The sequence below is a fragment of the Chironomus tepperi genome, unplaced genomic scaffold (genome assembly GCF_022539635.2).
Source record: "Chironomus tepperi strain 1889 unplaced genomic scaffold, CSIRO-AGI_Ctep_v1 contig_161, whole genome shotgun sequence".
Lineage (NCBI taxonomy): Eukaryota > Metazoa > Arthropoda > Insecta > Diptera > Chironomidae > Chironomus > Chironomus tepperi.
Genome location: NW_027226283.1, coordinates 900,472 through 920,702, shown reverse-complemented (window position 1 = coordinate 920,702; position 20,231 = coordinate 900,472). Strand labels below are relative to the sequence as shown.

At 31.4% G+C, this 20,231-nt stretch overlaps 4 protein-coding genes across 9 annotated transcripts; 1 reads left to right on the top strand and 3 right to left on the bottom strand.

The window, feature by feature from the left end:
- The first annotated feature begins 915 nt into the window (after positions 1–915).
- On the top strand, positions 916–5,468 carry LOC139088051 (zinc finger protein OZF-like). 5 transcript variants are annotated; one of them, XM_070637062.1, is made up of 17 exons: positions 916–1,017; positions 1,310–1,469; positions 1,539–1,722; positions 1,788–1,829; positions 1,889–1,924; positions 2,476–2,500; positions 2,571–2,617; positions 3,245–3,334; positions 3,547–3,615; positions 3,679–3,720; positions 3,785–3,850; positions 3,910–3,972; positions 4,034–4,057; positions 4,457–4,561; positions 4,623–4,671; positions 4,732–4,815; positions 4,873–5,468. In XM_070637062.1, exons 2-17 carry the CDS (start codon positions 1,326–1,328, stop codon positions 5,189–5,191), a joined length of 1,389 nt encoding a protein of 462 aa, XP_070493163.1. In that variant the 5' UTR covers positions 916–1,017; positions 1,310–1,325; the 3' UTR covers positions 5,192–5,468. The 5 variants fall into 5 exon arrangements, with proteins under 5 accessions (XP_070493163.1, XP_070493164.1, XP_070493162.1 ...); XM_070637063.1 differs by having other exon boundaries at positions 933–1,017; positions 1,178–1,469; positions 3,550–3,615; XM_070637061.1 differs by having other exon boundaries at positions 933–1,017; positions 1,178–1,469.
- A 54-nt stretch (positions 5,469–5,522) lies between these two features.
- Positions 5,523–6,338, bottom strand: Enoph (enolase-phosphatase E1). The gene has a single exon (XM_070637069.1). It carries the CDS (start codon positions 6,269–6,271, stop codon positions 5,549–5,551), a length of 723 nt encoding a protein of 240 aa, XP_070493170.1. The 5' UTR covers positions 6,272–6,338; the 3' UTR covers positions 5,523–5,548.
- Positions 6,339–6,433: 95 nt separating this feature from the next.
- On the bottom strand, positions 6,434–7,620 carry Clp (Cleavage and polyadenylation specificity factor subunit 4). Its single transcript, XM_070637068.1, has 3 exons — positions 7,401–7,620; positions 7,185–7,344; positions 6,434–7,125 (listed from the first exon to the last, which is right to left on the bottom strand). The coding sequence occupies exons 1-3, from the start codon at positions 7,537–7,539 to the stop codon at positions 6,456–6,458; spliced, it is 969 nt and encodes a 322-aa protein (XP_070493169.1). The 5' UTR covers positions 7,540–7,620; the 3' UTR covers positions 6,434–6,455.
- Positions 7,621–8,175: 555 nt separating this feature from the next.
- Positions 8,176–20,142, bottom strand: enok (enoki mushroom). 2 transcript variants are annotated; one of them, XM_070637057.1, is made up of 7 exons: positions 19,871–20,142; positions 18,530–19,197; positions 18,122–18,441; positions 17,907–18,062; positions 16,281–17,839; positions 15,020–15,263; positions 8,176–14,945 (listed from the first exon to the last, which is right to left on the bottom strand). In XM_070637057.1, exons 2-7 carry the CDS (start codon positions 19,172–19,174, stop codon positions 8,852–8,854), a joined length of 9,018 nt encoding a protein of 3,005 aa, XP_070493158.1. In that variant the 5' UTR covers positions 19,175–19,197; positions 19,871–20,142; the 3' UTR covers positions 8,176–8,851. The 2 variants fall into 2 exon arrangements, with proteins under 2 accessions (XP_070493158.1, XP_070493159.1); XM_070637058.1 differs by having other exon boundaries at positions 8,199–14,945; positions 17,694–17,839.
- Between the last annotated feature and the right edge of the window lie 89 nt (positions 20,143–20,231).

Sequence of the window (20,231 nt, the reverse complement as noted above, 5' to 3'; positions counted from 1 at the left end):
CATCGTAAATGTAGGTCAAAATCAGCCGTTACAGTGTCATCAGGATAGCTTCGAGTGCCGTTAATACGCCAATGTATTGGTGCTCCAGCGAACAGGTTAGGCTGTTCAGGAAGTTTCACTGATGTTCAATAGTGATTACCAAAAAGCTCGACATGTGCATTTCCAGTCAATATAATTAAACATTCTTCTCATCTCTTTGGGATTGAAGAATTGCGGCATACTTCAATTCCAACATACTTTTGATGAGAACGTAATTTTCAAAAACTTTATTTAAAGGTCGGTTCCAATAAAATTCAAAAAGATGAGCAGCCTTTTAATAAACAACATTCTTTTAATTCATTTGAAATTCTGTTGAGCAGAACGAACTGTGGATCAATAAATATGAAAGTTTTTTAGTTTAGTAAACCACATCGTAAATCTATAAAACTGGTTTTTGAACAGCATCAAGATGATCGAAAGTAGAGATGAAGATTTTCAATTTTTAAAGTAAATGATCAACTTCAGAAGTGAATTGGAATAAGAGACTTTTGGATATGCATATACTTTTACTGAAATCTAGTTTTGTTGACGACCTATAAGCCTCTTAGAGTTCTTTCACACTTTCTATTTATAACTGCAAGAAGCCATACAGGTTGAAATTAAGGACAGTAAGCCAACGTTGAATTGCATTCAGCAATGTTATGTACATCCATAAATTTATACACTTTACAGTCACTTGTCGCATTAAATTTAAAATGTAGACAAAAACACTTAAAATCTAATTGAACTAAAAATAGTAAGCATGCAAGAACAATAAAATTAAGGAATCAAGTTTGATTTGCATGTTATTCCATCCGAATGACTATTTTTTATTAATAACTAATGCGGTGTTTACATTTCTTCCGAGTCGTGTCTACCGAGATGAGTTTTTCATGTAATGCAGTCAGTTTCACTTCCTTTGTGACCCCCTAAATATGATTTGATTTTTTTAAAAAATCAGATAAATACTAAAATAACCAGTGATAAATACTAATATTAGTAAGTATGCAATTGTAATGTGATAAACAAATCTTTTGTATGTTTATACCCAATGACTGGCGATAAGAACATTGACAAAATTATAAAAATTGATTTTTGAAATCCAATACGAAAAATAATCGATTAATTTTTTTTTTTTGCAAATTTTTACTATTCGCAGACGATAATTATGATAATTAAGGAACAAATTTTTAGTGCTAATTAATTATTAACATTCAAAAGATTTATAGAAATATGATTGCATTGTGTAGTTATTTTAATAATAAGCTATAATGACTTAACATTATCGCAGTGATTTCGTCACAAGAATGTTTGAACAAGTCAAATTAGAGCCTTTACAGTTTTATCATTCGTCAAATTGTCAACCACAATTCCCAACAGCACCACAATCAAATTCATCTTTACTATTACAGCATCCTAATACATTGATTGAAAGTGAAATTAAAAATAATGTAAATTGATTGAAATTCTTTTTTCGTCGTCCATCCACCAATTATTAATTATTGCTTCTATTCCTCCAGACTAATGAAAATTTATTGGTCAGTCAAATTAAGCCCGAACTATTGAATGAATATCAAGTAAATACAAATACTTCAACATCAGTTCGGAAATCTCAAACTTGTAGAATATGCGGTAAAGTCTTATCATCTGCTAGCAGCTACTATGTCCACATGAAACTTCATAGTGGAGTCAAAAATTTTCAATGTATGAATCCTTGCTATATCTCTCATTGCCATGAGATTTAATTCTTATTTTTTGTCTTTATACAGGTACAGTCTGCGATGCGGCTTTTTGCCGTAAACCATATTTAGGTGATAAATTATCTCTTTAGTCATGGACGATTAATATTAATTGAATTCTTTCATTTTAGATGTCCATTTGCGTACACATACGAAAGAACGTCCCTGTAAGTGATTGATTACATGATTACTTTGAACATCCTTTATAATTTTAAATTCAGAGCTTCCTATTTTATTTTCGGAAAACTATTTGAAACTCTTGAAAATTCATATACATCACTTCTTTAATCGGAGGTTCAATAATTTATGATTTACAATATTTTAAGAAGAGTGTATGTAAAGTTCTATGATTAAAAATGTTTTGAGGTCGATTTTTCCGTGACTGGTACGGCATGGAACGCTATGGTATACGTACTCCACAGGTATGGTACAGTTATACACCTAGTATGGCAGAGTGCCCGATCGGCACATATTGAAATGTTGCCACCACGGCGACGACTCGGTCGTATACTTAAAGCCAAGTGGCTGTCACTTGGCAAATTCGGTTGTTTTCGCCATACTTGTACCATATCAATGTTACATCGGTGGTGTACCAATCGTGCACCGGTGGTACGGTATAGTGGTTCGATGGTACGATATGGAGAAATCGGTCCCAGTTGTAAACATTCAATAAGTTATTAATAATTTTACTTTTTATGTCTCTGTTTAAATCAATTAGATCAATGTATGGAATGTTTGAAGAGGTAAATTTCAAATATCTACAATTAAACAATTTTAAATCCATTAAAACTGTCTCATTTCTTATGTCAAAAGGTTTAGCCAAAAATCATCATTAAACACTCATAAGAAAATCCATTTAGGTGAGTTTCCTTAAAAAAGTATTAAAAATTCATTAACTTAGTGATAGACTCATTGGTGGACAACCTGTGTGTCGTGCAACTCCGATGTGCTGTGAAGTATCTCAGACATGCCTTTAATTAAAGCAATGTAAACTCTAACCGACAATGAGCATACTCACACTATATGAGTGTGTTCATGAGTATACTCAACCTATATAATAGAGCATGCTCAATTTTGTGAGCATCCTCATGAGCATGCACCTTGTTTGTTCGAGAAACAGATTTATTAAAGGTCTACGGTATCTAAATTGTTTGACATGCTTAAAGTTGGTTGTGGTTTGAAAAAGGTTGTCCACCACTGTGACATAGACATACCTGCATTTTTGAAATATTTTAAGTTCATTAAATTTGCGTTAAAGATTTGATTATTAACAAACTTTCCTTAAAATACTAACTAATTTATAATAATCTAAGTGACATAGATATTAAGTATTGAGCATTCAGTTACTAATATACCTTGATTTAAAATGTGGATGATCTATATCATTTAGAATAAAATTAGTAATAAATGTTATATCCTGATGCACAGCAGTGCTTGTACTGAAGTTGATTCATAATTTTGCTCTCTCTTTGTTTTCTTTCTAAAAGGCTTACGTCCTTATCACTGTCACGAGTGCAATAAATCTTTTAGTCAAAAATGTGCATTAACATTGCATTTAAAAAGTCATAACAATAACGGTTTGTTAATAAATGCTTTTAAACGTTACTTCTTCCTTACTTTTAATTTACTCCAAAATTATATAAAGTCTTATATAGCATGAGATGTGTACAATTTTAATACCCCACTGTTAAATATGTTTTGAGATGAATGTCATTATATTATAAATGTTGATTAATATTGTGCCTTGATGTGTCTCAGTTGATTTTCATTCCTATCATTTTCTCGTTAGAAGCCATACAAGAAAGACCCTACAAGTGTGTTGAATGTTCGGCAGCTTTTTCGCGAAAGCCTTATTTGGGTATGAATCTATTTTATTACATCATTAAATCCATTACTTTATTGATATTGCTATTTTTTTTAGATATCCACCTGCGGACTCACAGTGGGGAACGACCTTTCAAATGTAATATCCATTTATTTAATACTTTAATGAGGCAATTTGTATTCAAAAGTATTTTATTTTTAAGGCTTAATTTGCTTTAAGGCCTTCACTCAAAAGTCATCCCTTAATATTCACAAAACTACTCACAATGGTAAGATTATTCTTAAGTTCCAGTCATAGTTTATGTTTATGATAAAATTATTCTTTCAGCATCTCACAGACCATTTAAATGTAATCAATGTGAGGCTTCCTTCTCAAGAAAACCATATCTTGGTAAGATTGATATAATTAAATTGTTTATTGTCATAGATTAATTTCATTCTTTAATTATTAGAAATTCATTTGAGAACGCATACAGGTAAGAGTCGATAAAAAGGGGTGAAAATTTAGATGATCCATGCTAGCTTTCTATTCAATCCTCGATGTATCTCTGTATTACTGTTTCCCTTAATCTCACAAAATGCAGAGGTCGAAGTTGGCTTAATCCCGTTCTGGTTCGCTAAGCACCGATTGAAATTTGGATGATTTTTTTTCTGCTAACACTTGTGAAGTATAACATTTCGTGCGAATTGCAATCGGTTTTTGACGAACTAGAATCTTTTACTCATTTTGAAGTTTACTAACTTTTCGATCATCATCACGCAGATCTGATTGTCAATTTTTGATTGATTAACCATTTTGTGCTATTCGGGGCTTAATGACCGCAATGTCTATATTATGCAAGCATTAATTGAGCTAATTTTTATTAAATATTCAGGAGAGCGACCATATGTTTGTGATTGCGGAAAGCGCTTTACTCAAAGATCGACCTTAAATATACATAAGAGGATACACAACAATGACAAACCATATGCATGCGACAGTAAGTAATATTATCTGCATTTTTTGTACAAATCGTAATAAATTTTAAATTCCCTGATTAGTCTGTGGTAAAAACTTTTCCGTTCGGAGTTATGTTACATCCCATCGATGGTAATATTCAGCATTTTATTGTATCCAATGAACATAATTTAAATATTGATTTAATTACAGGTCACATGTGTCTGAAAAACCGTTAAATTGTGAGAGATGTTCGTTGACGTTCACATCCAAGAGTCAATTTGCTACTCATATAAGGTACATCCTGCAATGTTCTTTAATTTAAGTATGTAACTCAACATTATTCTCTCGTAGAACTCATTCAGCTGGACAAAATTTTGAGTGTAAAATTTGCAAACGTACTTTTATCCGTGAAAGTTATTTGATTCGGCATCACAATCGAGTACATCGAGAAAGGACACAGTCCTTAAGTATTCAGTCAACTATAAATTCAGTTGTTGAATCATCAGTAGTTGATGCAAACAACATCTTCGATCGTTATACATCAAATGTAGTAGTTCCAATTAAAAACGGTCGAGTACCACAGAGAATCCCTCAGCCGTCTTTATTGCCGTCACAACTTATGGATCATACCAAACAAGAATTTCAGACAAACACGTTGACTGGAGTATAACTCTTACTAAAATAATTTTGATGATTTATAAAATCATTATTTAGAAATGCATGCAATGATATTTTGTTGCATATATGATACCTACATATAATCTTCTTAGAAGAACATTTTTTCTAGTCTATTTGACAATTATGCACAAAAAATACGATATTAGGAGGAAAATTAAAGAAAAAACTGTGCAAAACAATCATTTTCTTCGATTTTTTAACGATTCGAGATCTCAAATTCTGTTATGTGTATATACCATTAAAATTTTAATTTCTCTTTGTTGACTATAACCAAGAAATTTAATTAAAACTGTAATTATAATGAAAGAGAAATAAAAAGTAAATTCCTTTAATCAATATCCAGACTTTATTATAATTCGATTTCATCAAAATTATCCACGATGGATAGATGAGATTTATCTTCCTCACTTATCTCATAATTATTTGGTCTACGAAGTAACAAGGTCTGAATGCCTTCTTGCTTTGCTGCATACAGTTCTTTTGGTATGTCTGAGAGAAACAGCACGTTGTGACTCTCGAAATTAATTTGCTTGATAATATTTTCATAGCTCTTTGGTTCCTGCTTATGTCCAACTTTAGTATCAAAATAGTCGGTTATGTATGGTGAAAGATCTCCACTATTTGAGTATTTGAAAAGAAGCTTTTGAGCCTCGACAGATCCAGAAGAATAAATGTAAATTTTAATTCCATTATTTGTCCATTTCTCGAAATTTCTAATCACATCCTCAAACAAGTGTCCAGTGACAACTTTTGACTCAAAAGCGTATTTCCATATTTTTCCTTGGAGAAGCTTTAATGGACTAACTTTTCGATCTTGATTAATTAACTCCTGAACATAGCATGTTATACTGTGAGCATATTCATTCACATTATCACTTTTAGTAATCTCATACTTATCATTTGTAGCCTCAACACAAAGGTTCTCAATGATAGATTGTATTTCCGGATCATTAAAATTATCTATCAAGAATTTTTCACAATTTTCGTATGCATATGTAAACAACGTGTCTTTAACAAAAGATATCGATGTAGTTGTTCCTTCTATATCACAAATAACTGCTTTAATGTTCATGTTTACACGCTAAAATTTATTCTTAAATGATCTAGAGATGTTTTTATATTCTAATACATTATGTCGTTTAGGGAATGCGCGGGAATTTCAACTTTTATTTTAAGGAACAAATGCTGTTAGACTTAATCTTTTGTAAAGAATATAGGAATAAAACAAAATTAGTGACTGATAATGTTTTGTCGATTTATTTATTGGGCTCAAAGTTATTATTTAAGAAGGAATAACAACGATTCGCATAATGTCCTTTCATCCCGCACTTGAAACAAGTAATGTCTTCTAATTTCCTTGGTTGAAAAGGAGGTCTCGGTTGATTTCCATGATGGTTCCCGTGATGATGTCCTGGATGATATCTGTTCATTTGATTTGGCATGGGATTCATATTTTCTGGAGGTGGTCCATTAAGCTGTTGATCTGGTATTATATCTGATTTTGGAAGTTCTTTGTTTTGATCCCTCATATGACTTATTAATCGTTGTTGCGCGTGATGATTGTATGTTGTGTTCTTCAAAGTGTTTTGTCGTTCAATTTCTCTCTGTTCCGGAGGCAGTTTCGGACAATGGCTTGCTTTGTGTCCAAGATCTCCGCAATTGTGACAAACTGGAGGACGTTTAGGCATTTCTTTTGGATCTGATGCTGGCGGTAATTCAAAGCGAGGATGCATAAATTTACAATCGGACCCATCTGGACAGAACCCAGCCAAATAATTTTTACATAAAACTCTTCTAACATGACGATGTCTACACGAAGGTCCATGACGACAAAATCCACGATCATACCATGCACAGTCCTTAATTTTGCTTTCTGGATCTATGTGAAGAAACGTACATTCTTTCTTGTGACACGCATGATACTTGCTATAATGAAAAAATCTCATGTTACTATCAATTTAGTTAATTAAATAAAATAGTTTTACCTAAAGAAATAACATTCCGGCATTTTACTCATATCATATTCATGCAAAAATTCACAACTGTCGCCTTTCTTACAAAGTGCTCTTAGCCAATGTTTACATACTATCGTTTTCTGTTCAGCTTTGATGTGTCGAAAAGGGCAAAATTCTTTTTCACATTTTCCTGAAATCATGAATAAAGTTAGTTTAATTAAGAAATAAATGTTATTTTTTATTTACCTAAATTGAAGAAATTACAAACAGCGGATAAAGACTTATCCATGCCCGAAAAGGACAACGGAAGTGCGCCAATCTGATCATTTAGCTCCGTTTCAATCTTAAATTGTAAGTTATCTATATTTGCTATTACAAAATCCATTTTAAAACGTTAATTATATTATTCTATCGAATTCTTCTGTTTGTATGTTATGATGTGTTTGTGCAAGTTTTGAGTGCAACTTCATGTGATACCCGGTTAAATTTGTCATCTCGGTATTTTTTTAAATTTTTTGTGGTCGTTATCCTTTCTCGGCAACGGAGACAATTTAATGAAACCGAGAAAAGTTGACTTATTGAAAGTGTGAAGAAATGAAAAATATCAGGTTCACAACCAGCCCAAGTCACACCACGAAAAACTAGGGTGAAATATTAACTGGTCTAAGCTTTAAATCTTACATGTCGAGTCCAATCTCAAAAAGTCGAATTGATAAATACTGTAATTAATTAATTAAAAAGTCTTGGATGTTAATTTTCATATGATTTACGATTTATCATCTTTTATTTACAGTTTGTTTGTTTTAATTGTTTTATGTGAATAAATTACCTACTAATAAGAAGACCCTAATGAAATAATAAATATTGTGATAACAAAACTAATGCTTCCATTAATTTTTAAATATTTTGAACTCATTTATAAAGACAAAATACAATTAACAAAACTTAAAACTAATATTTTTTAAAAGATCAAAATCAAAAAACTTATTAGTGAAGAAGAAAACGGGAAAAGCGTATTATTTCAGTTTAATAAAGAAAGGACAAGAATAATAGAGAAACTGGATAACTGATGATAGAATATTGATAAATTTTCGATTTGCATGATTTCTCTAGAGCTTTATCATAACTTTATAATTTTCTTATATACTTTATGATATTTCAGATAAAAATCTTATGATTTTCGAGTTAGAAAGTATGAAAAAATAATGCGACATTTATGCTTCATTCATACTTTAATCATTATCTTAAATCCATCATTTTTCAACATTTTTTTTGATTAAAAAATCAATTTATAAAAAAAATGTAATAAACTAATGTTCAGGTCATTAAAGAACTTAAACTTTTACTCAAAAAATCATTGCTATAATAGTCAGCACATTTTCCTCAAATTATACTATTCATTTATCATTTTATTTTATTTTTTCAAATTATGTATGTTAATTATAGTAGTGTGACAGATTTGTTTTTAAAAAATCTAAGTGAAATTAAACGTAATTTTTTGATATGACTATAGGTTTCAAGAGCAAGTTTTCTTGTATTAATGCAGTGATGTTTTTGGAAAATATGCTTACAAATAATTTTATGAAAAATGGAATACGTAAAATATATGATAATAATGAAAATTATAAGTTTGATAGTAAAAGGACACTTGTGTAATTTTTGTTTTTTCTAAACATGTTTTAAGTAGCCCCTCTATCCTATCTTCGCATTGAAGTGCTGTTCAGAGGTAATGCGTATGGATTGTAATACATAGTATTTTGTTGAGCCCTTTGAATAGCTGCAGGATCTTGATAACCATGAGACTGCATTACTGGAATCTGAGCTGAAGCGTTGTTTATGAAGCTTGGATTCGTAATATAACCAGATGTTTGTTGACCCGACATTCTATATCCATATTGCATCATTGCTGTAACGTTTGGACTAACTCGACTTGCTCCTGCTGACATGTGATGATGTTGAACTGAAGGTGGTGCAGGAGTTCTTGCATTTCTTCCCGTGTTCTGACCAATCGATGGTGGAACATTCATATTGTAGAATTTATATTGCAATGCCATTTGAGAACTTCCAATTGTTTGAGGAGGGGTTGAAATACTTCTATTTTGATTCAATAAATGTGATGTAGATACATGAGGTGGCGGTGTGTTACAAAGTACAACACTTGGTGGTGTATTGCAAGCTTGTTGCTGAGAATCTAAGCTTGCCAGCTGTTGAAGTTTCGTTAGACTTGAAACATTACCCATATTCAATTGATTTTGTTGTTGACAAGATTGTTGATCCATTTGCGGTTGTGGTGTAACTGAAGCAGGATTTGTTTGTGCATTCGATGAAGTTTGAGGGATTTGTGCATAGAAGTTTGACGATGAAACTGCACAAGATGACGCAGATGGAGATGGCCCTAATCTTTGTTGTGGACTTGATAATGAATTGTGTATCATGTTTGAATGTGAAGGCATTGAACGATGTTGCGCGATGACTGATTGACTGTTACCGTAATTTGGTGATTGAGCCTGAACATAATTTCCATTACTGATACCAGACGAATTCATTTGTTGCGTTAAATAACCAGATTGATGCATTCCTTGATGATAAGCCTGCTGCATTTGAATATGCTGAAGTTGTTGTTGATTTAAATTATGCTGTATAGGACTAATCATGGGCTGATTTACATGAATTGGTGGAGTTGCACGTTGCCTTTGTTGCTGTATTCCTGGAGTTGCTGTATTTCGAGAAATTTTGGGTGTTGAAGATCTTGCATTTGTTGAGCTATTATTATTAGCATTAGCATTATTTGAAGTGTTGGTATTTGCATTTGCTCCATTATTAGCATTTCGGGATTGACTCATTTGATTAATTTTTCTATTATTCGATCCATTTTGTAATCCTTGTTGATTTACTGGATTATTAGGGATTGTTTGTTGGGGACTACTTGCTGTAGCCGAATTTGTTATGTTCATATGAGATGGCAATGTATTTTGATTTTGTTGCTGCATTGAGCAATCGCTATATTGTGGTTGCATTTGTTGAGACAAAACGCTTGGCGGACGAATACTTTCAACAGAATTTTGAGATGCCATATCACTTGAAATACTTGCAGGTGATTCCAATTCTAATTGATTTACATCCAAATCACATTGTCCATAGTGATGTAAACTATGTACAGAATTTGTTGTCGAATCGGGAGTGTAAACTCCCAATGATTGCATATTGTCATTAGAGTTTGATGTCGAAACTATTCCTGCAGTATTTCCTTCAATATGTTGCATTTCATCATTATTATAATTCTTATTTACATTTATCGACATTAATTGATTACTTAAACTATTTCCTTTTGCTAAATGTTGGGCATGCTGTTGTGCTTGTTGAATGTTCATATGACACGAGTTTTGAGGGTTTTGTGGGGAATTACTTTTTACGGTATTTATCATACAGCTGTGATCCACAATTTTCTCATGTGCTTTATTATTGGCATTTGTTGAGGATTTTACTGCTTTTGATGATGCTGCAGGAGTTGGATTTGTAGGGTAATTTGAATGCTGCTGTTTGTTTGATGTGGTCATAAGGTCATAATGAATTTGTTGCTGGAAATTTTGTTCTTTTAACGAAGCTTTTGAGTCTTCATTTGATTTTGATTTGTGTTTATCAGACTTCTTTTCACTTTTCTTTTCTTTAAGATTAACATTTGAAGCATTCTGCGTGCTGTTGTATAAACTTTGCTGTGACATGTGACTAGATGCTTGCAAATGATGCGACTGATAACTTTGTTGCTGCTGCTGTTGTTGATACTGTTCATGCTGTTGATATTGTTGAGGATGAAATGCATTTGAATAGAGGTTTTGTGTCAAATTTGCATTCGCATAAGCCATACTAGTTGTCAAGTCAATTTGAAATTTATTTGGCGATTTTGAATTAGAAGGATCAAGATGTGGAATATTTGCATATCCATAGAAAGATGGTTCCATTGGAGGCCAGTAAGGTGATGAATAATTAGCGAACTGATTCATCGAAGAATATTGTATTTTATTAATATCAATAGTTGAAGAATGCTTAGATGACTGTGACTTTTCCGTTTTTGTTGGCACATTTAAATTATTTGCACTTTGGACCGTGGAATTTAAAACAGAAGTTTGGTTTGATGTATTTGTCTGTTGCATTTGTAGTCTATTTTGAGAAGATTCTTGATGAAACTTCGATGAATCGTTTAATAAGTTTTTTGAATTTTGTGGAACTTGTTGTTGTGTAGACATTTTTTCTTTAGACTTAATCATTGCCTCGTTTTTCTTGGGAGCATTATTTACTGCTGGAATGTTGGATGTATTATTAGTTGTAGTATTACTGCTAATAACTGGACGATTTTGTTGAGGTTCTTCGATCTTATTTACAACATTAGTAGGTTGCATTTTCTCAGGTTGTACTACAGGTTTTGACTCTATTATTTCTTTCTCCTTTATGATCGATTCAAAAGAAGTTTTCTGAGAAAATTCTACTGTAGTTTTAGCAGTCTCTAATGGTTTACTTTCATTTTCTAATCGAAACTCTTCACTTGATTTATGATTTATTTTTTCAAGCATATCAATTCTTTGATTATCTTCTTCTTTTTGGATATTTCGAAGAGTCGATTCTTTTTCGCAACTCTTTTCTTCCTTTTCATTGTTTCGTTTAATTACACCTGTTTCTATTTGTTGTATAGGGCTTATTTTAATAACTTTCTCTTCAGAATTTTCCACATTTTTAACAATGTTTGTCAAATCTTCTTTTTGTGGCGATACGATCTTTTCCGTTTCCTTTTTGTTCTGTTTACTATCAATTATAACATTAGGTCGAACAATTTCATTCATCTTGATGACTTGCTCCTGAAAAGTTTCATTCATGATTTTCTTAGTCTCCGGCTCAACAGGTTTTTCCTTTACGTCTTCTTTTATCGGAATCAGTTCATTTATTTCATCCAAAACTGGATCTGAAACTGTCGGTTTAGGATCATCCATAAGTTTTTGTTTGATCTGTTTTTTGTCTGTTACAACAGGTGGCAATTGCTTTTCAACTACTTGTTGTTTTTCCAATACTTTTTGTTCCTTTTCTTCTAATGGCTTTTCAACTTCTAATGGTTTCTTTAAATCTTGTTTCTCCTTTTCCTTTTCCATTTCTTCTTTATTTTCAGTCGGCTCTAAAGTAGGCTTTGCAATTTCTTTTTGTACCACTTCTTCCAAACAACCTTGCTTCTCTTTTTCTGGTGTAGTTATTGCAGATTTACTAGGCAGAGTCTTATTCTTATTAGTATTCGCACTTTCTAATAAAATGTGTTTTTTAGATGAAATTTTTGCTTCTTGGTAGTTTTTAACTTCTTTAGGTTGAGATTCAATTTTCGGTATTGGAGCTTGAATTTCTTTCTTATTTGTTTGGACAATTGGTGCAGCAGAGTTCATTGGTTCTTCCTTTTCTATAGTCTTTTCACACTGTTTTTCTTTCTCTTTTTCTTTTTCTTTTGGGTCCTCTTTCTCTTTCTCCTCATCTTTTTGAATTTTATCATTTGCTGTCTGAGATGATTTGGAAGCATCATTTTGTTTTTCAGTTTGTTCCAATTCTTTACTAAAATCAATTGGCAATTTTTCAATCTTCACAGCACAACCCATTATGGCATTTTCTTTTCGAAGTTGTTCCTCAATCGAGAGTCTCTTCTTTTCCTTCATGGATAATGAATCGACACTTGATGTTCTAGTTGATTGGGCTCGTAACTTTTTTGATATGATATCCTTGCTACTTTCACTCGTAGTTGTAATTTCGGGAGCGGATTTTATTGTATCACTAGATGCTCGTTTGTATTTTGTCTTTAAGAATCTTGATTTGATGTATTCATCTTTTTTGGGAGGCAAACTAATATTTTTGACTTTATCTCGTTCCATCTCATCATTCGTTTCCATGCAAGAATTGTCTGATGATTCACTTAGATCTAATTGTTTGTGTCTCATCGGTAAAGATGCTATTTTCACATCATTAATTGGTTGTTTAAGATTATTAGTATTTTCTGTTTTCGCAACTTTTTCAGTTGATTCTTGTTCTTTTTCCTCATTTCGTTTGGGAGCTGTTGTTGTTGATTTTGTTTTTGCTGTACCAAACATTTCATCCAAAGTTCTTTGTTTCTTATTTTGCAGGGTATTCTTGTCATTTGTAATTTTGTTTGACACATTTTGAGAAGTCTCACTTTGTTGTCGCTTTCTTCTTTTATGTTTTGGTTCTTCAATTGTGGTGTTAGCTTTGGAAGTTTGATCAGGTTTTTGTCTTAAACTTTCAATCATACTAGAAGCCGGACTTTTAGTTTCTTCTCTAGATACTTGCTTGACTTTATTATGGATATTACTTCTTAAATTATGACTGACATCGTTTTCATCTTCCTTTGGCATACTATTATTCGCTGCTGCTGCTGCTAAACCCCTTGTTGGTGTGCTAACTTTAGATGTAATGATTTCACTGCTCGAACAATCTAAAGATTTATTCAAGCTTTTGCGGGTTACAACTTTTGACACTTCTTTGTCATCTTCATCTTTAGTTGGAGTTTCTTTCAAATCACTTTCTGTTTCAAGAATTTTACGTTTTCTTCCACGCTTAGGTGTTTCAAGTTGTTGCGGAGTTGTGGTTGTAAACATTTCATTATTTTTAATACCTTGTGTCTTTCGTCTTGTTCTTGATGATTCACTATTTGGAGTTTCGACAACTGGAGTTTCAGTGCAACTTTCATTCATCGAAACATCTTCCTCATTTTTATTAATACTTTCGTCCAATGGTTTTTCCGATTCCTTGTCCTTTGCAGAATTTCTTATTTCGTTTAGTTGATCATTAAGAATAGCTTGTTTTAAAGACGCAGTATTCTTACGACGACGTTTGATGGTTCTTATTTCGTTTATTTTTGAACTTTGTAATGCTTCAACAACTGAGAGTTGTTTTTTCTCTACACTTCCAGGTGGATTGTCAACAATACTTGTTAGTGAATCATTGAGTTGACTTTCAGAATCTGATTCTCTATGTACTGGCTGATAATGCATTAACAACGGAGTCCATCTTAAACATTCAGGATCTATATAAATCCTACTTTTAGATGATTTGATTCGGTCCATATATGCATCAACTCTCTTCCAGTCTACACATAGCATTACATTATATGTATTGTCCATATTTTTCCTGTATTTAAGAAATCCTAAGAGATGAAAAGCTTGAGCAATATCTTGATGTTGTAGACCGGTTTGCACAGATATATTGTTGATTGAAATAGGATTTAACCTATTATTATGTAAATATTCAATAATAACTGATTTCCAATACGCATGATATGAAACTCGTCCCAAATCTGATAGTGGCTTTTCAGGTGTTCCTGGTGCACCTTCAGTTTTTGAAAGTAAATAACTGAAGTCTATTAAAAATCGTCCATATCCTTGACGTTGATAATTTGGCATTGTCATAATACAAGAGACATTGTATTTCTGTTGACAATGTTTCTCTTTTGAAAAATATCCAATCAAATGATATCCTTTTCTGTCGTTTTTTGCCAAAACATAAAAAAGAAATGGCTCCACATCATAATACAGTGTTTTATGATCCAAAAACAGTTTTGCCAATAAACATAGATTTTGACAATAAATTTTGTTTGCATTTCCATCGACTTCAAATACTGATAAATCACCACATCTATAAATTTCTGTTCCTGGCGGATTTCTCCAGTTGCATTTATTCAAATGTCTTTGCAGCACTGACTTGCTCTTTGTGTATTTCAAACAAAACTCACAAAGGAACAATTTCGGCAATCTGATAATTGAAATAAAATTTTCATCAGTTATTATATTATTATAATTGATAAAAATTAAGATAAATACACATACCTAGCATACTCTTGAGGAAATGGACTTGAATACCAAGTTTCGATTTCATACTTTCCAAATTCTATTGCTGCAGGACACCGTTCTTGTTCGAGTAATTGTTGAGATGACACAGGGCTTAGTTTTGATGGTGAGCTTGCCATGTTAGGCTTTGCTATCTCCAAAAGTTGTTTAGCTGCCTTTTCACGCACTTCCTTATAGAGATCAGCATCTTTTTGGGAAATTCCCGGCGGCAAGGCTGGTTTATCTATTTTACATAAATATAAAATAAAATTAGTAACAAGTCAAATAATTTGAAATTTAATTTGTTAATAAGATAATATATAACAATTTTGATGTCGATTAACTTGTGGTGTGTTTAATTTAAAAGACGAAATATAATTACGTACGCATTTTAATTAAGAGACTTTTAAAAAAAGTGTCAGATCAATGAATCTTTAGTAATTTTTTTGACACTCGTCGACGCTAATGCTCATTTATCGTTTGTAAAATTTGATAAAATATTTTAAAATCACCAGCAACAATTCATATAATGGGTTAGTCAGACCGATTATATAAAAATTCCAGTACACTTTTATCTTTCACTATTTAATTTGCACTTATAATTGTTTTCTGTTTTTATGAGTTAAAAAAAATCCGATACATCTAGAAAGCAACAATGATGAAAAGCCTTTAAAAAGTTATGAAAAATTCTTTCAAAACCTCAATACCAAAAAATCATATGAGTAAACATTTCCAACCGCCATACTTAACAATTTGTTAATAATCAATTCTTTTCAATATAAATATTGTATCGGAATGATAAGTATTAAAAACAAGCTAAATATGAATGATTTTTTTAATTATCTCGAAAAACAAGCTATATCATATAAAGTTAATTTGGTTTAGCATGAACTAAATTTGTTTAATCCTAAATTTATTATATATTCTTGAATGCAAAAACCCAAGTTTCGAAACTTTCCAGAGATTTGAAAATGAAAAGTTTCATTCTATCTTAAGGAAAATAATGAGTCAGGTAGTCAGCATTGACGATAAACAATTGCATGTGAATAATCTCTCTATAATGATGGTATTAATTAGAGACATTATTAATCATAAATAAGTACAAATTAATTTTAAAAGAATAAGTAAATAAAGGAACCACACACCACTAATAGAAGAAAAAAATCTATAATGTACTTCATGTCAAATGAAGGCATTTAATTCGAGCAACAAAATTGTTATATGTTTTAAGGAATGTTATAAGACTCTTTTGAGTTCTTACCCAAATCAAACTGATTATTATCTTTATATGGCGATTGAGAACATTTAATTGTCGATTGATTGGAATTGTCCATTTCATAAGATGTATTTAAATTTTTAGCATCATTTTGTCCATGATTAGCACCCATTAAAAGACATTTATTACTTAAAATATCAAATTTTTTGTATGTTACGGCTTTTTTAAACAGTTTACTTGGAGAAAGAGGATTTGCTTCTTCATCACTAGAAGCAATAAAATTATTATTCATCAGTGTGGTCGTTCGACGACTTTTAACAAAATATTCATTTGGATTTCTTAAAAGGCGTTTACGCAATGCTGCTGATAATGTGTTTTGGGGATGGATATTTGAAGAGGAACTATTTGGTTTAACAATGTTATTTTTATAATCAGAATAAGTGTCTTCAGAAGATCTTGTTTCACTGCCCGTGTTAAAAACATTTATTGTTTTCTTTGCTTCTGCCGCAAATCCCCAAATATCATTTCCAATAGTCGTTGTAGATGATGAAAATCCAAAGGAACGAGATGAGGATGCATTTTGCAATTTGTGTAGAGTATCCAATTTTTGATTCTCAACAAATGGCAATGATGACCAGCAATTTGATTTCTTACTAGAATTTAAAAGCTCTCTACTATTGATACACGCGAAAACATTCATCGTACTGATTGTGTCGGTTTTAAACGATTGATTAGAACCTATTAATGGCGCAGGATTTGACTCCTTATTTAAACTTGAGTCTTCACTATCCGATGAAGAATCACTTGATGAGGAAGAAGCACTTGATGATTCATTATCACTTGAACAACAAGAAGATTGGGACTCTTCATCTGAGGATATATGGGGAGTTTGAAGTCCTTTTATATTACTTGTATTATTATGTAATTTTTTTGATGTTGAAATTTTGAAGGGTTGTCTACTATTATTATTACTATTGTTTTTAAATTTATTACGTTTGATTTTAGTATCACAGCTTGAGTCACTGTTAGATGTGAATGCATATTTATCTTGGCCAGATGATTTTGATGATAAATTAGCTTGTTCATTTGTAGAATTATCATCATACCGTTGTTTCAATAATTTTTTTGAATTTTTCATTTCAAATTTTGATTTTCTTTCTATATTAAAGACAGAGAAACGAAAAAACTTTTGTTTTTCTTTTGATATACGATCTGACACACCCAAAATGCTATTACTTTGCTGCTGATGATTTTCAGCTAAAGATGCAACAGCATTTTCTTTAACATTGTGATCATACTTATGGGGCTCAAATGACCAGTTTTTATTTGAAGCATTACTTAAAGGTTGCTGAATATTATTTTCGACATGATTTTGTCGAACATTGCTCGAATTATTGAACGTTTCTTGACTTTTCGCTTTCTTTAAAGAACTTAAACTATTTATTTTGGTCTTTTTACCAGTTATTTCAGTGCTATCGTCGCTTTCCTCTTCCGACAAATTTAAATCCTTTTTCGATTGCGTTAATGCTTTTATTGGGTGGGCACGCGGTCTACCCAATGTTTTAGATGTGCTTGGCTTTTGTCCCGACTCAGGTAAACTAGATCTACAATTATTTTATGAAAATCATTAGTTTTTAGCAATGAGATAAATTAGATTTATAAAAAAATTACTTTTTCTTTGTTGACTTAGAGGCTTCATCTGTCATATCCTCTGCTTTTTTATTGTTCCTATTGAGCTTTCCAGATTTTAATTTACTTTGCTGTTCTGTGCTGTTTGAAGGTGTCACTAAACTCTCCGACTTTTTATCACTCGAACATTCAGAACACCTAGTAAAACATATATCTTAAAATTTGTTCTAATGTTTACTAGATAAAGTTTAACTTACCTCCAAAGAAGTTTATAATTTTTGTTTGTATCGCAATTAAGATGAAAACATTTGTTACATTTAGCACAATTAATTAACAAGAAGTCAGTATTGGATTTACAATTGTTACACCGCCGGCATTCCTTACAATACCATTTATTACCAATTTGGATAAATTTTTTTAGATCAAAAGATCGTTTGTTTGAGCCAATACATGTTGAATGTACAGAACTATTTTTACAGCCACAACAATTTGAGAGGTTTTCTGCAAGGTTTACACTATTTTTTAGCTCTGTACCTAGACAAATCGAACACGATGCTTGTTTGCGTCGAAGATCATTCTTAATTTTTGTATAAGAAGAAGGAAGAAAGAGAAAATTTCAATTAAACACACGAATCGTTTTTTGTTGAATTCTATTTCATCCTTACCGATGAGTCATTTAAGGTGGGTGGTGATATTAGAGCATCATCTTCATCGTCATCATCAAAATCGTCGGTTGTATCTTGTTGATTATCGGATTTCCGTTTCTTTGAAGGTGTTCCTGACGCTCTCCTCCGTTTTGTAACTGTTGCTGTAGTGACAGCATTCGGACCAAGCTTATATAATTTACCATCACATAAAAGCATATTTTTTGATGTTGCAATTTTTAAAGCTTTCTTAATGATAACTTTGAAATCAGAGCTATCTGTTATTTGCAAGTTGTTGGCTTTTTGCACAAAATTTTCAATATTTTTGGAATTCGATCCATCTCTCTCACCCAACACTCGGACAGCTTTTGTAACGAGTCGAGATAAATCAGAATTTCCATCAATTTTGATGATTTTTTTGTGTGCTAAAGTTGTCGGTGATTTGTAAGAGTGGAGTCCCTTATTATAAACTTTTATGACTGCTCCATGTTCTACTGCCTGCTCTAATTTTTCGGCAACAATGTCCTCATGAAATTTATGATGACTGCCGATTGCTTGACATATTCGCTGTATACTCGGCCTCTGTTTTTGGGATCTAATTTTTCTTATTGCATCCAATATCCATCCTTGCCATACTTCAGGAGACTCATCGGCTGTCTCCCTCATTTTTCTTTTAATTTATTTGGATACTAAAAAATATAATTTTTTTTATCTTAGACTACTTGTTATACAAACTATTAATAGAATATTACTTTAATAATAAAAAGAAAAAATAATAATAAAAAATGCAAAGAAAAAAATTTAAATCGATTCTATGAGTAATACACAATATGAGTAATATCTCAAAATGAAGGCATAAAATTTACTCCAATTTGGATATTATGCTTAAATCAACCATGCGAAGATGGGAAATGTTTATTGCATTTTGACGGAATTTATTTTTTATAAAATGTCCTGAACAGATAGAAAGGAACGAAGAAGTATTATGTATAATTTATACATAAAATTAAATACATGTAACGTTCGCACACAAATAAACATCTGTCATCTGGCATCATTATTATATTAAGTCACACGAAAACACTAGATTTTAAAAATCCATATAAATTGAATTCGTAAAACACACATAAATCATCTTCATATATGCTATACAATTGATGTTGATTGAAATATTTCAATTTGGCTCATCTCTAATAAAATTAATGAATTATGCGCAGGACACTATTTACGAATTTAACCAACTGTTTTTCTATAATGGAGGATTGAATGATTTCTCGAAAGAAGAAAAATCGGAATTTCTCATTACACTTTTAGACTTGATGATTAATGATATTAAATTTATTAAGAATATAAGTTGCAAACCTTAAAAAACAAAATATAATTCTATTATTTCGTCAATTTTTTAGCTTATTTCTTCATTTAATGTTTTTATACTGCACTCTTTCTCTTTGACGCGCTTGAAATTTACACTTTTTTAAAAAATATCAAACTTCTTTCAATTTATTTCAATATTTCCTCGTATTTTATTGCTCTTTGCACAATTATTAATTTGTTTAGTCCGTTTCTAAACTCATTTTCTCGGCGTAATTTATCATATAAACTTTATTATTCACTAGGTTTTATTATATTCTGAGATGACTTGATTCCTATTCGGACCGTTTTTTGCCTTCAAAACATTATCCGCATTACTATTTTTTTCAATTTAAAATTATTCCCAAAGATA

Excerpts from the sequence above, each read along its gene's own strand:
- Enoph (XM_070637069.1), bottom strand. The coding sequence starts at position 6,271 with ATGAACATTAAAGCAGTTATTTGTGATATAGAAGGAACAACTACATCG.
- Clp (XM_070637068.1), bottom strand. The coding sequence starts at position 7,539 with ATGGATTTTGTAATAGCAAATATAGATAACTTACAATTTAAGATTGAA. Across the intron at positions 7,345-7,400 it reads TTGTAATTTCTTCAATTTAG|GAAAATGTGAAAAAGAATTT; the intron begins GTAAATAAAAAA and ends TCATGATTTCAG. Across the intron at positions 7,126-7,184 it reads CCGGAATGTTATTTCTTTAG|CAAGTATCATGCGTGTCACA; the intron begins GTAAAACTATTT and ends TTTTCATTATAG.
- LOC139088051 (XM_070637062.1), top strand. The coding sequence starts at position 1,326 with ATGTTTGAACAAGTCAAATTAGAGCCTTTACAGTTTTATCATTCGTCA. Across the intron at positions 1,830-1,888 it reads TTGCCGTAAACCATATTTAG|ATGTCCATTTGCGTACACAT; the intron begins GTGATAAATTAT and ends CTTTCATTTTAG. Across the intron at positions 4,562-4,622 it reads CAAACCATATGCATGCGACA|TCTGTGGTAAAAACTTTTCC; the intron begins GTAAGTAATATT and ends TTCCCTGATTAG.
- enok (XM_070637057.1), bottom strand. The coding sequence starts at position 19,174 with ATGAGGGAGACAGCCGATGAGTCTCCTGAAGTATGGCAAGGATGGATA. Across the intron at positions 17,840-17,906 it reads TCTAAGTCAACAAAGAAAAA|ATCTAGTTTACCTGAGTCGG; the intron begins GTAATTTTTTTA and ends AAATAATTGTAG. Across the intron at positions 14,946-15,019 it reads TTTCCTCAAGAGTATGCTAG|ATTGCCGAAATTGTTCCTTT; the intron begins GTATGTGTATTT and ends TTCAATTATCAG.